We start from the raw sequence: 14,208 nt of genomic DNA on the forward strand, positions 1-14,208 counted from the left end.
TTTTTGTTTTATTTTTAAAATGCCGTGTGAGGTCCTTTTTTTTTTTTTTTTTTTTTCTTTAATTTTCCTAATGGAGACTTGGAGGGCCGTGCATTGTATGATTCCATTTGTATGAAGTGTCCAGATGAGGCAAATCCACAGAGACAGAAAGCAGACTAGCAGTTGCCAGGGGCTGGGAGCTGGGGGGTGGGGACAGCCTTCTCACGGGTACAGGGTTTCCTTTGGGGGTGATGAGAATCTCCCAAATTTATATCACGTTGACGGTTGCACATGCTGTAAATGCGCTAAAACAAACTGCATTGTATACTTTTAGGAGGGTGAATTATATCTCAGTTACTATGTTTAAAAAAAAAAAAAGAACATAGGGTTCAAGTCCCTGGAAGATATTTACAGCTAGAGGCTGTCAGCTGACCCCGCCCCTTACAGCTGAGACACAAATTCTTTCTTGAAGTGGGGGATCGGAGGGAGCATCCACGTGTCGGCCAGACCACGGGGCACTGACAAAATGTTCACCAGCCCAGTCGTCCTTTCAGGACTGAACTGGTGTCCACACCGGCATGCTTCACGGTTGACCAGCGTTGATCTGTGTTCCCACTGTCGGGGGGACCCCAAGGCAGCCAGGTGCTGGTGTGCCTGCAGGTGCTCTGAGCGCAAGATAGAAGGCGCAGTGTGGCTTCTGGCCAGCGCACAGGGAGGACAGGTTTCCAGGAACACACAGGAACTTCTCACACAGAAGAAGACCAGCTGGGTGGTGAGCCGGGGCCCCCTCAAACACAGATGTGGAGCTGAAGGACGACCAAGGGAAAGGCAGTGATGAGTGTAGGTGCCCAGTGGCCCCTGAGAGCCGTTTTGGCCCCGCCCAGGTGATTGCCCTGCACTGATGGCTGACTTGCTGACCTTGTGTGGGCATGAGAGATGCGGGGAGAGGGCGGTGTTGCCAGAGTTTGGACACCGGGCCTGCCTGGCCCCGGGGAAAGCCAGAATTTTTAGAGTCCTCCTGTGTCCACACACGTCCAGTCTGAGAGCCACCGGTATAGCTGGCGCCCCGAGTTGTTGGCAGAGACTGGCTAGTCCTGGAGTGTAGCTCTAGTTTGCTTTCCACTTGTCCACTGTCATTTTTTTTGCCTTAAGCTCATGTGCCTTTCTCTTTGGGAAAAGTTTGCAGAACTTTCTGACTTCCAATGATGTGCATTTCATGATCGTCTAGGAAGTGTCTGGGTGGCCGTGTGCAGAGGAATTATTCTCTTTCTTCCCAGTGGTGATGGAGGCAGAAATTTTTCAAGGACTCTCAGATGAAGACGGATTATGCAGGAATTTGAACCTGGGGTCATTCTCCTTACACCGGACCCGGGGCACTTTGCGCAGCGCGTGCTGAACTGCCAGGCGTGCTCGTTAATTTCCCAGTTAATGACAGTCGTGGAGACTGTTCTTCCTGCCCCTGGAGAGATTTTAGACATGGGCAGTGTAGATTTGCCACTATCAATTATGCACAGTTTTAAACAAGAAATGGCCAGCGGGAGCCTTGTTTTCTTAAGGAGTGGGGAGCGGGCGGGGAGGGGACCCTGCAGCGGCTACCTGAGGGCAGGAGGCATGCTGCGCAGGGGTTTAAAATGGGGTTGAGACGTTTGGCCTTTTGTTTTCAAATTGTACTCTTGTCAGAGTAAAAAAGATACATAGTAAAAAATTTAAAACTCTGGCCAGGGCCTTTTCCGGTCTCCAGGGAGGCCTTGCATCCAAACTCTGTCCAGCATCGCATTCTGTGAAGGGAATCAGCCTGCACCTGTGGCTGGGTGGACCCGGGGGCCGATCCCAAAGAGCTGACGGGGCCGTCCCTGTGAGATGGAATAGGGCCTTCCACGGCATCACAGCTGGTTCCCTCACGTGCTAATCCACTCGTTCGCTGCACGTTTATTCAGCCCTCACCACATCCCCGCACGAAGGTTGCAGCACAGACAAGGCAGCCCAGCCCTTGTCCTTAGACAGCTCCTCCCACTGTGTACTCAGAGGTGTGGATTCTTCTGCAGCTGACCCAGTTCTTATTTTTTGTTTTTTTGGATAGCCTGTGCATCGTTCACTTGTTCCCTGTAACCACCCTCTCCCAAGTCCTGCCACCCTCAGCTCCGTTCATCTTTCATTCCCATTAGAGTCCTCTGACAGCTTGCCCATCCCTCACTGCCGTCCCCACATGCAGTCACCTCTAGACACGATGCGGGCTCTCCCTGCCCTTGGACTAGGCGAAGGCCTTGTCCTGACACGTCTATAACAATGGTTACTCCTGCTTTTTGCTATCCAATGGCCCCACTTGTTGTAGTCATATGAGGACTATTTTACAATAGCTTTGATGTTGCCTCACCTCTCTGATGTGTCAGGGGCACACGTTTTAAAGGTGAGCAGACCATTCTGTACAGTGTCACTTTGCCTTTTTTCTTGGTGGCTCTCCTTTCTCTCTGTTTCCTTGCTTCAGTGGCAGTCATGGCAAAGTTCCCCTTTGAGAGAAGACCCCTTGATTATATCAAAGCCTGAGAGCCACTGCTGCCGACACTCCAGCCCCGAAAAAGGGCTCCGCGTGGCAGAGGCTGAGTCTTGCTTTAGAGCGTGGATAATGCCGCTGCTTTCCTTCCGGGCTTTGAAGGAACTGGGGAAGGAGGAGTCGTTTGAGCCTTTTTCAGGAAACCGTTTTCCTGGACCAGACTTTCCCAATTTGAATATCAAATTTGGAAACACAAGGTACTAAGGGGGTCTATTTGTGCGTCCTCCTTTATGTCATTAGTTGGGCGTGTAATTCACATTTGTACATAGTCTGGATGCAAATCCTTGATTAGACATAGATTTCATAGTTATTTTCTCCCAGTCTATGGCATCTCTTTCATTTTCTTAAGGTCTTCTGAAGAGCAGAAGTTTTTAATTTTTAGATTTCTAATGAAATCTAATTTATCAATTTAAAAATCTGTGTCATGATTTTGGTGTCATATGTAGGAACTCTAACCCAAAGTCACAGAGATTTTCTTCCAGAAGTTTAATTGTTTCAGGTTTATATTTAGGTTCATGATCCATTTTGTTTGTTTGTTTTGCTTTTTGTTTTTTGTGGTTTTTTTGCGGTATGCGGGCCTCTCACTGTTGTGGCCTCTCTCGTTGTGGAGCACAGGCTCCGGACGCGCAGGCTCAGTGGCCATGGCTCACGGGCCCAGCCGCTCCGCGGCCCGCGGGATCCTCCTGGATCGGGGCACGAACCCCCGTCCCCTGCATCGGCAGGCGGACGCTCAACCACTGCGCCACCAGGGAAGCCCTAAATTTGAGAATTAACTTGTGTGGAATCTTCAAAACACCTTCTTGTAATTTTGATTAGAATTGCATTGAATCTGCAGATCTAGTAGGATTGACATTTTAACACTATTGAGTCTCTGAGTCCATGAACATGGTACAGCTCCCCATATGTATTTAAGTCTTTGATTTCTTTCACCAGTGTTTTGTAATTTTTATCAGACAGATCTTATACATATTTTATTAGCTTTATACCTAAGTATTTCATTTTTATATTATAGTAAATGGTACTTTAAAATTTCCGTTTCCAGTTGTTTATTGCTAGTGTCTTGAAAAGTTGGTTTATATTTTGTTTATTGATTTTGTAGTCTGTGAATTCACTAAACCTACTTATTAGTTATAGTGACCTTTTTTGATGATTCTTTGGGGCTCTGAATTAGATGATCATGTCATCTGCAAATAACACAATTTTATTTCTTCCCTTTCCATTTGTATGCTTGTTATTTCCTTTTCTTGATATATTGCACTATCCAGGACTTCCAGTAAGATGTTGAATAGGAGTTGTGAAAATGGACATCCTTGCTGTGTTCCCAATCTTAAGGGGAAAGCATTCAGTCTTGATGTTAGCTGTAGTTTTTTGGTAAATACCTTTTATTAGACTGAGGAGGAAGTTACCTTCTATTTCTAGTTTGCTTAGAATATTTATCAGGAATTGATATAAATTGTGTTAAATGCTTTCCTACATCTATTGAGATGATTACATAGTTTTCTTCTTTAGTCTAATAATATGGTTATATTGATTGATTTTCAAATATCGAACCAGATTTTCATTACTAGACTAAACCCCATTTATTGTAACGTATTATTCTTTTTATGTATTGCTGGGTTCAATTTGCTAATATGTTATTGAGTATTTTTGCATCTGTACTCATAAGGGATATTGGTCTATACTTTTCTTGTAGTGTCTTTGTCTGGTTTTTGGTATCAGGGAAAGGCAGCCTAATTAAGTTCTATTCTTTCCTTTTCTATTTTCTGAGCATGTATAGCATTGACCTTATACATCCATTTATTTGTATCCATATGTATATTAAGAACCTCATTAAATTGTAAATTTATTCAAGGCTAGAAATGCACCCCTCCTCCTACCTTCATCATAATGTCTATTAACCATACCGTTGTGCTTATTTTTTATTGTGCTAAAATATGCATAACATAAAATTTAAAATTTTAACCTTTTTTTTTTGGCCATGCCATACAGCATGTGAACTCTTAGTTCCCCGACCAGGGATCGAACCCATGCACCGCTGCAGTGGAAGCCTGGAGTCTTAACCACTGAACCATCAGGGTAGTCCCCTATTTTAACTATCTTTAAGTGTACAATTCAGTGGTACTGAGTACATTCTCCTTGTGCAACCATCACCACCATCCATCTCCAGCACTCTTCCATCTTCCCAAACTGAAACTCCATCTCCACTAAACAACAACCCCAAATTTCCCCTTCCCCCCCAGCCCCTGGCGCCCATCATTCTTTTTTTTTTTTTTTTTTTTTTTTTGTGGCCAAGCTTCTTGGCTTTGCGGGGTCTTAGTTTCCTCACCAGGGATCGTACCCGGGTCCCCTGCAGTGAAAGCGCTGAGTCCTAACCACTGGACCATCAGGAAATTCCCCCACCATTCTACTTTCTGTCTTTATGAATTTGACTAATCTAGATACCTCATATAAGTGCCATCGTACAATATTTGTCCTTTCGTGTCTGATTATTTCACTTAGTGTAATCTCTTCAAGGTTCATCCATGTTGTAGCAGGTGTCAGGATTTCATTCCTTTTTAAGGCTGAATGATATTCCATTGAGTATGTGTCACGTTTTGTTTATCCAGTCATCCATTGATGGACGTTTGGGTTATTTCTGCCTTTTGGCTGTTGTGAATAATGCTGCCGTGAACTTGGGTGTGCAAATATCTGTTCCAATTTCTGCTTTCCCTTATTTTGGGTATATATCAGAGATGGAATAGCTGGATCACTTGTTGCACCATTTTACATTCCCACTAGCAATGCACAAGTGTTCCACTTTCTCCACAGTCTCACCAGCCAACACTTGTTATTTGCTGTTTTTTAAAATATTTATTTATTTATTTGTTTGGCTGCGCCGGGTCTTAGTTTGCGGCACGCGGGACCTTCGTTGCCGCGTGCAGGATCTAGTTCCCTGACCAGGGATCGAACCCAGGCCCCCTGCCTCGGGAGCACGGTGTCTTGGCCACTGGACCACCCGGGGAAGTCCCTTTGCTGTTTTTCTGATAATAACCATCCTGATGTGTATAAAGTGGTATCTCATTGTAGTTACATCATGGTGCTTTGTATGGAGTTTTCCACAGAATAGAGACTTATTGGTTGAGATCAAGAGGCTAATAAGGGCACACCCCTGCCTCTGGACAGAGCTGGACATCATATTTATTTAAAGCCAGTTATTATATGTCATATCTCTCAATTTATCAAATCTATCCTTGGGTCCAGAGAAAATTCTAGCCCTCTTGTCTCCAGTGAGTTTAGCTCTGGAGCAGGGGGTAAGCTTCAAGGCCTTTGAGGAGGAAGGCTTCCTCTGCTCCCCAGACAGAGCCCCAGACAGTATGATCAGAGGGGTCATAATGGGGGTGGGCCAGGAGATCCCAGCTGTCATTCACTGTCTGTCATCAGTGCCCTGGGTGACAGAGTGTGAGCCCTCTCCTCTCTGGAACTCAGTTTCCCCATCTTGTACACTGAGCGATTGAATCAGAGCAGTGGTTCTCAAAGTTGGCTGCATACAACAATCACTTGGGGAGCTTTTAAAAATCTCCACTCCCAGGCCTCACCTTGGGCCAATTATAGCAGAATCCCTAGGGGTGGGGCCCAGGCCTCAGTATTCTCAAAGCTCCCCTTCTGGTTCCAAGGTTTGGCCAAGGTGAGACCTGGGACAACAGCCATGCTTCCCATACCTGCCTGAGCATGAGGATCACCTGAGCGGCTGACTTATAAATACAGGTCTCGCAGCCCCTCCCCTGGAGGTTTTGGCTTGGTAGCTCTGGGAGGGCTGCCTGGAATGTTTTGTTTTGTTTTGTTTTTTAATAATTATTTTTTGAAGAATAGATGATTTACAATACTGTGTTAGTTTCAGGTCGGAATCTGTATTTTAGACAAGCCCTCCAGATGATCTGCAACATCAGACAGATCTGGGAGACACGGGATCAGAGCGTCACTTCTCCAGCCTCGACGTGCACACACATGCCTCTAGGTCTTGTGAAAACGCAGACTCTGATTCAGTGGGTGGGTGGTGGGGCTGGTACTTTTGCTGCTGGTCCAGGGACCCCACTTTGAGGAGCGAGGCATTAGAGGTAACTTCCAGCTCCCTCCTGAGCCAGCCACCAGCCTGAAATTCTGCAAACCCCAAGGCAGGCGTAGCTCCCTGCCCTGGTGAACCCAAGCACATATACCAGGGGTGTCTCTGCCCGGTGCGCCCTGCTTTGACTATTCTTTGCTTTCACATTCTGTCTTCCCTGGCTATTATTGTAAATGAGTAGCATGATACCCAAAACCGGCAGGTGGGGCACGCACAGGGCAGCAGAGCTGAGTGGGCTCCCCGCTCTCCCCGCCACCTGGCTGTGGCACCAGGTCGCCGTGAGCCTGGCTAATCAGAAGCTTCCGGCGTGGAAGCACAGCTCCTCCCCAGCGAGGCTTTTCCCAGCGACCTGTTTCAAGTACCAATTTGGTGTCCTTGCGCTTCTGATCTCGCCAGCCTTTCACAAGCCATTCCCTTGAATGACGACAAGCCATCTTGATATGCTGGGTTAAAAATCTTTCAATGGGGGCCCCTTTGTTTATGAAGCAGCATCCATTACCACGGATTTCCAAACTGGCTCCCTTTCTACTGGCGTCGGCATCCGGAGCGGCACCGTCAGCCGCCAGCTGCGATGACAGCCACGTTTTGGTGTTGCTGTTGGGCCTCTCAAGTTCTGGGGGTGCGGGGGGGGGGGCAGGCATGTTTGGAGTCTAAGAGATGAAAGCACATTGAAACATCTGTGCTCCCGTGTTCAGACGCTCCTGATCTCGCATGTTTTATTTGGTGGCTGTTATTTTGAGGCACGTGGGGAATGGAGATCATTGTCGAGAATGCGTGCGGGGGAAGAGGTGGATTTTCATGGCTCCCGCCCACACCTCAGGCTGTGCTCACTTCGTGGAGGGGAGGCTACAGCTTTCATCAGCTACCAGCGAGGGGCTTCTTGGCAACTGGGCAGAAGTGAACCTCAGCAAACGGTGTGGGCAAAAATAGAGAACGAGAAGAAAGTCAGTGGGAGACGCTAGTCTGTTTTTAAATTTTTGGCTGCATTGGGTCTTCGTTGCTGCGCGACGGCTTTCTCTAGTTGCGGCCAGCGGGGGCTTCTCATTGCGGTGGCCTCTCTTGCTGCGGAGCACGGGCTGTAGGCGCGCGGGCTTCAGTAGTTGTGGCTCGCAGGCTCTAGAGCGCAGGCTCAGTAGTTGTGGCGCACGGGCTCAGTAGTTGTGGCTCGCGGGCTCTAGAGCACAGGCTCAGTAGTAGTGGCGCACGGGCTTAGTTGCAGACAGAGAAATTTAGATTGTCAGATGCTGTGTGAAGCTGTCACCTAAGGAATTATTTTCTATTTCACTGTTATCATTATTTGAAATATTGTTTTCCAAAGCGTCATCTACTAAATTTTTTCATTTGATTTTATGTGTACATAAAACAACAGAATAGTTATTTTTAATAAACAGTATGCACTTCCCAATTTATTCTTGGCTATTTAGTTGTAGGAAGATAATAGTTGGTACCTTTCATTTATGGGTTGATGGTACCATTTTCTGAAAACATTTCTGTCTACTTTTTCAATATTTGGACAGAATGGCCTATTTGTAGAAAATCCAGGGAGATAGGACATCTGGACTCCAGTGCTTTTTCTGCTCTCAGAGACCTCAGTCTCTTGGTTACTTATTTAGTCTTAATGTGATTGGCTGTTAATGTAGTCTAACACTGGGGAGAGTAGTTTCCTGACTACGCTGGTCTTTGAGAGGGTAGCTCTCCAGATGTTTACCTGTGGAGCCTGAGGGAGACTTTTTTTTTTTTTTTTTTTTTTTTAATTTACACATTTTCCAGAAGCAGGTGTGGAGAGACTAGATGTAGTAGATGGCCTTTGGATAACAATTGCAGGAAACCCAGCTCAAACTGGTTTATGCAAAAGAGATTTATGTATTCATGTCGGGGAAACATTGAGGGGCGTTTGGCTTCAGGTACAGCTTGATTCAGGGTCCCAAACAGTGTCTCTCACCATCTCTCTGCTCTCTCGGGGTGGGCTTTATTCTCAGGTAGGCTGTCTCTGGGTGCAGGCCCCAGGCAACCCCAGGCTCCCGTACCAACAGCTTAGCAGCCCCAGAAAAAGTGAAGCTCCTTTCTCTCTGGCAAGCCTTGGGGCAGCCTCTCCTTGGCCTGGCTTGGATCAGTCCGCACCCTGACCCAATTTCTGTGGCCAGGAGGATCTGGCACTCAAATTGGCCACACCTGGGCCTCCCTCATGCCCAGCCCCACAGCCCAGGGATGAGATAACTCCAAACAAGTCATAGGGATAAGTGGGCATCGGGGTGGCTCCCCAGAGGGGCTCAGGAAAATCCCCAGGAAGCAGTGTGAAGACAGAGTGCGGCACCTGGGGCAGCCCAGCTCTGCCACCTCCTCACGTCGGCTGTGGCCACATCCTTCATTGCCCTGTGAAACTCAGACCAGTGACTCCTAACCCTTTTTAAGAACAAGGACCCTTTTGAGAATCTGTTGTGAAACATGGATCTATCCCTTCCCCCAAATCACACGTACTCCATAGTTTGTGTGTAAATTTCCAGGGGTCACAGGACCTTCAAGAGTGCCTGGCCCAGGTGTTTTCCAAGGCAGCGGATTCCAGGCACTGGGTGGTGGGGAGGGGGGAATACTGGGTGCCCTCCAATGTCTGCTGAATCAGCATTTCTGGGCCAGGGTGTTGTTATCCAGCAGAGTCACAGTCTCCCAAGGGGATTCTGATGCACCTGGTCCCTGGGAATTAGGGAAACGCTGATCCCTTCCAACCCCGGAATTTAGCATCATTCTCAACTCTACCAGTTGGTTGAGCTTTTGGGCTGGGATGGAGGAAAGTCAGTCAGGAGGCAGAGAGAGTATATAAATAGAGCACTAGAATGGTGTGCCACCTATTCACTTATTCCTTCCTTTCCTGAGTGCTTCCCGGGTGTCAGGACACTGGCTGGGGGCTGGTCATTGCTCTGGCCCTAGGGGTGGCACCTGGGCCCAAGAGGCTGGTCCAGGGCCCATGGGCACCAATGTGCCACTGGACCCACTAAAGCTTGGCCTCTTGGCGGCCTGATCAACACATCTGGTGAATTCCTGGGATGCCGGTGAAGGCTTCTTGTTCACTAACTTAGAAGGAGACAGAGGATCCACCCTAAAAAGACTCCCACCCAATTGTGAAGGCGGGAAATCGCTGAGTACGTTTTTCTTACACTTAGAGGTGCTTTTCGCCTGAATTTACTTACTCGGAAGTGACGTGAACAAGGTGTTGGGTGCACAGTGAGGCTGTCACCGCTACTGCTGTCACGGATGTCGTCCCCAGTGGAAGTTGCATCGGTCATGGGACGCTGATGTCCGAGATGACAACTCTGTTAAATGTCCTGTCTCAGTCCCATACGATGGGCTGGTAAACACAGGGCCTCACTGCAGAGCCTGGCACACGGCAGGCACTCAATAAACATAGGCATGAATTAATTAAAGTAATGAATAAACAGTAAGTGAGCCATAGAATATTCCAGAACTTATTTTTTTTAAAACAAACTGAGATCGTTTGATGCCAGAAGACAGGCCCTGGATTAGATCTGTGGGGAAGAGCCAGAACACTTGGTCCTTCACCCCGACCGGCTTCCCCCAGCCGGACCCCAGCCAGAGTGGTGGCACCTCCCACCGGTTCCATTTGCCTCCTGACTGACACGGGGCGATAATGCTTTGTGGTAGGGCCTGTCCTACACAGAATGACATGCTGAGCAGTACCCCCTGGCCTCCACCCACTAGATGCCAGTAGCACTCCCCCCCGCCCCCTGTTGTGACAGCCACAAACATGTTGCCAAATAGCTTCTCAGGGCAAAATCAGCCCTGACTGAGAACCACTCTCCTCAGGTTTTATATAAAGAAAGGCTTCCCAAGGACAGATATCATATTGTATCTCTTGTATGTGGAATCTAAAAAAAAAAATGGTACAAATGAACTTATTTACAAAACAGAAATAGAGTCACAGATGTAGGAAACAAACTTATGGTTACCAGGGGGGAAAGGAGAGGTGGGACGAATTGGGAGATTGGGATTGACATGTACACACTACTCTATATAAAATAAATAATTAATAAGGACCTACTGCATAGCACAGGGAACTCTTCTCAATACTCTGTAATGACCTATATGGGAAAAGAATCTAAAAAAGAATAGATATATGTATAACTGATTGACTTTGCTGCACAGCAGAAAGTAACACAACACTGTAAATCAACTATACTCCAATAAAAATTTAAAAAGGAGGACTTCCCTGGTGGTGCAGTGGTTGCGAGTCCGCCTGCCGATGCGGGGGACGTGGGTTCGTGCCCCGGTCCGGGAAGATCCCACGTGCCGCAGAGTGGCTGGGCCCGTGAGCCATGGCCGCTGAGCCTGCGCGTCCGGAGCCTGTGCTCCGCAACGGGAGAGGCCGCGACAGTGAGAGGCCCGCGCACCGCAAAAAAAAAAAAAATTAAAAAAGGAAAAAGAAAGAAACAAAGACTTCCACCGCCAAAGAGGGAGGGGATTAAACCATTTGAACTAGGGGTTCAGGAGGTGGATTCTCAGGCAGGCCCAGTCGGAGTCCTGAGTTATCAGAAGTGAGAGCTGTGTCTTTTCTGCTGGGACTGTTGGTTTTGAGGGTCCTGCTCCCTTGGGTCCAAGACTCCTCTGTGAAAGAGGAGGTGAGGAAGCCCCGCACTAAGCTTGTCACATGCTTCTTTTCCTCACATCTTCAACACCAGCAACTATCACTGCACCCATTTTGCTGGTGAGGAAACTGAGTCTGAGAGAGGTTGTGTTAGTGGCCCAAGGTCGCCCAGCAGGTCCATGGTGGAGGTGAGATTCTAACCCAAGTCTGTGTGACTCCAGAGAACACTCTGTCCTGCCACAAGGATGGGGCGTCTGCTCCCCGAAGCTCACCTGAGTGATGCCCCCCCCCCACAGAGTCCCCCCTACCCCCGGGAGTGATGGGCGCTGGGCACCGGCCCTGAATCAGGGTGCGGAGAGCTTCCACGGCAGGGAGGCCGCGCCTGCATCTTTCCCAGGTGACCGTCCAGAGCCTGATACCCCGAGCCCTGAGTGATGGCCACCGAGGCTCCACCCACTCTCGGGGGCTGATGCCCACGCTGGTCTCGACGAGTCCAGCCTGCGGTTCCCTCCAGCTGACCGTGGTGCTTGCTCTTCCTCGTAGGGTGTTTTTCCTGAATGTGCCATTCGATTCCATCATTGAGCGGCTGACCCTGAGAAGAACCGACCCTGTCACAGGAGAAAGGTTTGTGCCAGGCTCCACGCCCCACCAGGGACCCCCTCTCCCCATGTAGCTGACCGATGCCAGGGCGGGGCTGCTCCAGGGATGACACCAGTGATGACTGACAGAAGACTCTAGAAAGGGGGTTCCCCCAGCTATAGCTCCTCTGCGCTGTCGGCCCTCTTTTCCTGGAAAAGCAGCAAGAAAATTAATGTCCGGGGCTCTACAGCAGTTGTTGAAATGTTCGCCGGCTCTGTCCTGGGCTCGGCTCTGACCCCAGCGTGTGAAATGGCGCTCCAGGCCTCTGCTGTCACCACAGGACGTCCCAGATGTGGTTGCTGTACAGATGCATCCCCTCGGGAACCATTTCACCTTCGAGCCCTCCCACAGCTACGGGGGTAAATCCTGAGTTTTATTCTGCATCTGACCAAGTACAATCACTGTGTTGGTGTTGAAATCCAATTTATAGTCTCTGCGACTGCAAAGAGGTGGAAGCTTCCATCTTCCCAGTAATCAAGGCCCTGTTTCTCCGTCACCAGACCACGTTTCTCAGTAGGGAGTGAGGAGGGCACGAAGGGAATACCAGGATTTTCCCGAACTATAGGCCTGATCCGGCGCGTTGCTGCTGGGGGACATCTGTTCACTGACCTGTGTCAAGTACAATGACCTTCACGCTGCCATGCCCCTGGGGTCTCTCCAGCAGTGACGGTGGCACTTCCCGTCGTCTCTGCTCACACTTGGTGTTATAATGCCCCATCCCCCATTGGACTGTGAACTCCATGAAGCCAGAGGCAACTGCCTTGCCTGCCACTGCGCCGTCAATAGCAAATGTGTGCCAGGCGTCCATGGCAGCTGATAAATATTGTTTGGAATGAAGAGGAGAAGAAAGAAGAAAGGAAGGGAATGAAAGAAAGAAAGGGATTTGGCCCTCGGTGTATTACTGTATTCTGGCCTATTATTGATCTGCATTATTCTCTCCTGGGCAGGGCCTATGCTTTGGGTCTCTCTGCGGCTCCCGGACCCAGCTGAGGGTGTGCACACAGCTGGTGTAGAGAGTAAATGTTTGGTGGCGGTGGTGATGGTGACCAGCTTGCTCGGCAGTAGGACAGAGGGCCCCTTTCTGCCCTGTCCTCTGAGCTGGACCAGGGGTCACCTGCTTCCCCTCCTCTCGCAGGTCCCACCTCATGTACAAGCCACCTCCGACCATGGAAATCCAGGCCCGTCTCCTGCAGAGCCCGAAGGATTCTGAAGAGCAGATCAAGCTCAGAATGGAGCTGTTTTACAGGAATTCCGCTGAGCTGCAGGAGTTCTATGGGCAGGCCATCACCCTCAACGGGGACCAGGACCCGTACACGGTCTTTGAATACATAGAGAGTGGGATCACTAATCCCCTGCCCAAGAAAGTTCCCTGATGGCTTAAGAGCAAAGGAGCATCCCCCAGGGAGACAAAGTTAATCCTCCTCCCCCGACCTTCTGGAAACTCAGCCAAGCCAATAAAGAGTGCTGAGTGCAGTCTCGCGTGTCCTAAAGGTGAGGTGGCCGGAAGGTTGCCTCGTTTGGGGGTCTGGGAGCACAGGACAGGCAAAGTCCAGGAAAGCAGTCAAGTAGAGCGCTGCGGACCAGGTCAGACCTGGGATGCGGTGTGGCTCCAGCATCAATGTGCTGTGCACCCTGCGATCGTCATCCGATCCTCGGAGCCCCTCGTTTCTCACAACTAAAATGGGGTAATAACAGTCCCTGCCTCACGGGGTTGCTTTGGGACTAAACGGGATGATGCTGGTAAAGCGCTCAGCACAGAGCCTGGCACATGCTATGCTCTCAGTAAATGCAGTTTTACCAAAGCCGCTGTCTCTGGAGCAGCCTGTCCAGTAGCACTCTCTGGAATGAGGGGCATGCTCTCTGACCATGCAACACGGCACGAGCTGCAGGTGGCTGCTGAGCACGGGGAACATGTCCACTGCAACTGAGAAGATGTTTTTAAAATTGTCAAAAAAAAATTGTCCTTAATTTTCACTAATTTAAATGTAAATGGGGACTTCCCTGGTGGTCCAGTGGTTAAGACTCCACGCTTCCAGTGCAGGGGGCCTGGGTTCGAGCCCTGCCTGGGGAACTAAGTTCCCACATGCCAAGCAGTGCGGCCAAAAAAAAAAAAAAAAGTTAAATATTTCCTTGGTAATTGAAATTGATCTGTGGGAAAAGTAAATTTGCTTAAAAAAAAAAAAATGTAGGGACTTCCCTGGTGGCACAGTGGTTAAGAATCCACCTGCCAATGCAGGGGACACAGCTTCGAGCCCTGGTCTGGGAAGATCCCACATGCCGCGGAGCAACTAAGCCCGTGCGCCACAGCTACTGAGCCTGTGCTCTAGAGCCCACGAGCCACAA

The 14,208-nt window shown here is 49.1% G+C and overlaps 1 protein-coding gene across 1 annotated transcript in view; it reads left to right on the top strand.

The window, feature by feature from the left end:
- AK8 (adenylate kinase 8) overlaps positions 1-13,343 on the top strand; it is a 139,215-nt gene extending 125,872 nt beyond the window's left edge. The window contains exons 12-13 of the mRNA XM_007453104.1: positions 11,770-11,850; positions 13,001-13,343. Coding sequence (XP_007453166.1) covers positions 11,770-11,850; positions 13,001-13,238 — 319 coding nt within the window. The 3' untranslated portion in view covers positions 13,239-13,343. The remainder of the gene's footprint in view (positions 1-11,769; positions 11,851-13,000) is intronic.
- Positions 13,344-14,208: the final 865 nt, after the last annotated feature.

This window comes from Lipotes vexillifer, unplaced genomic scaffold (genome assembly GCF_000442215.2).
Source record: "Lipotes vexillifer unplaced genomic scaffold, Lipotes_vexillifer_v1.1 scaffold149, whole genome shotgun sequence".
Lineage (NCBI taxonomy): Eukaryota > Metazoa > Chordata > Mammalia > Artiodactyla > Lipotidae > Lipotes > Lipotes vexillifer.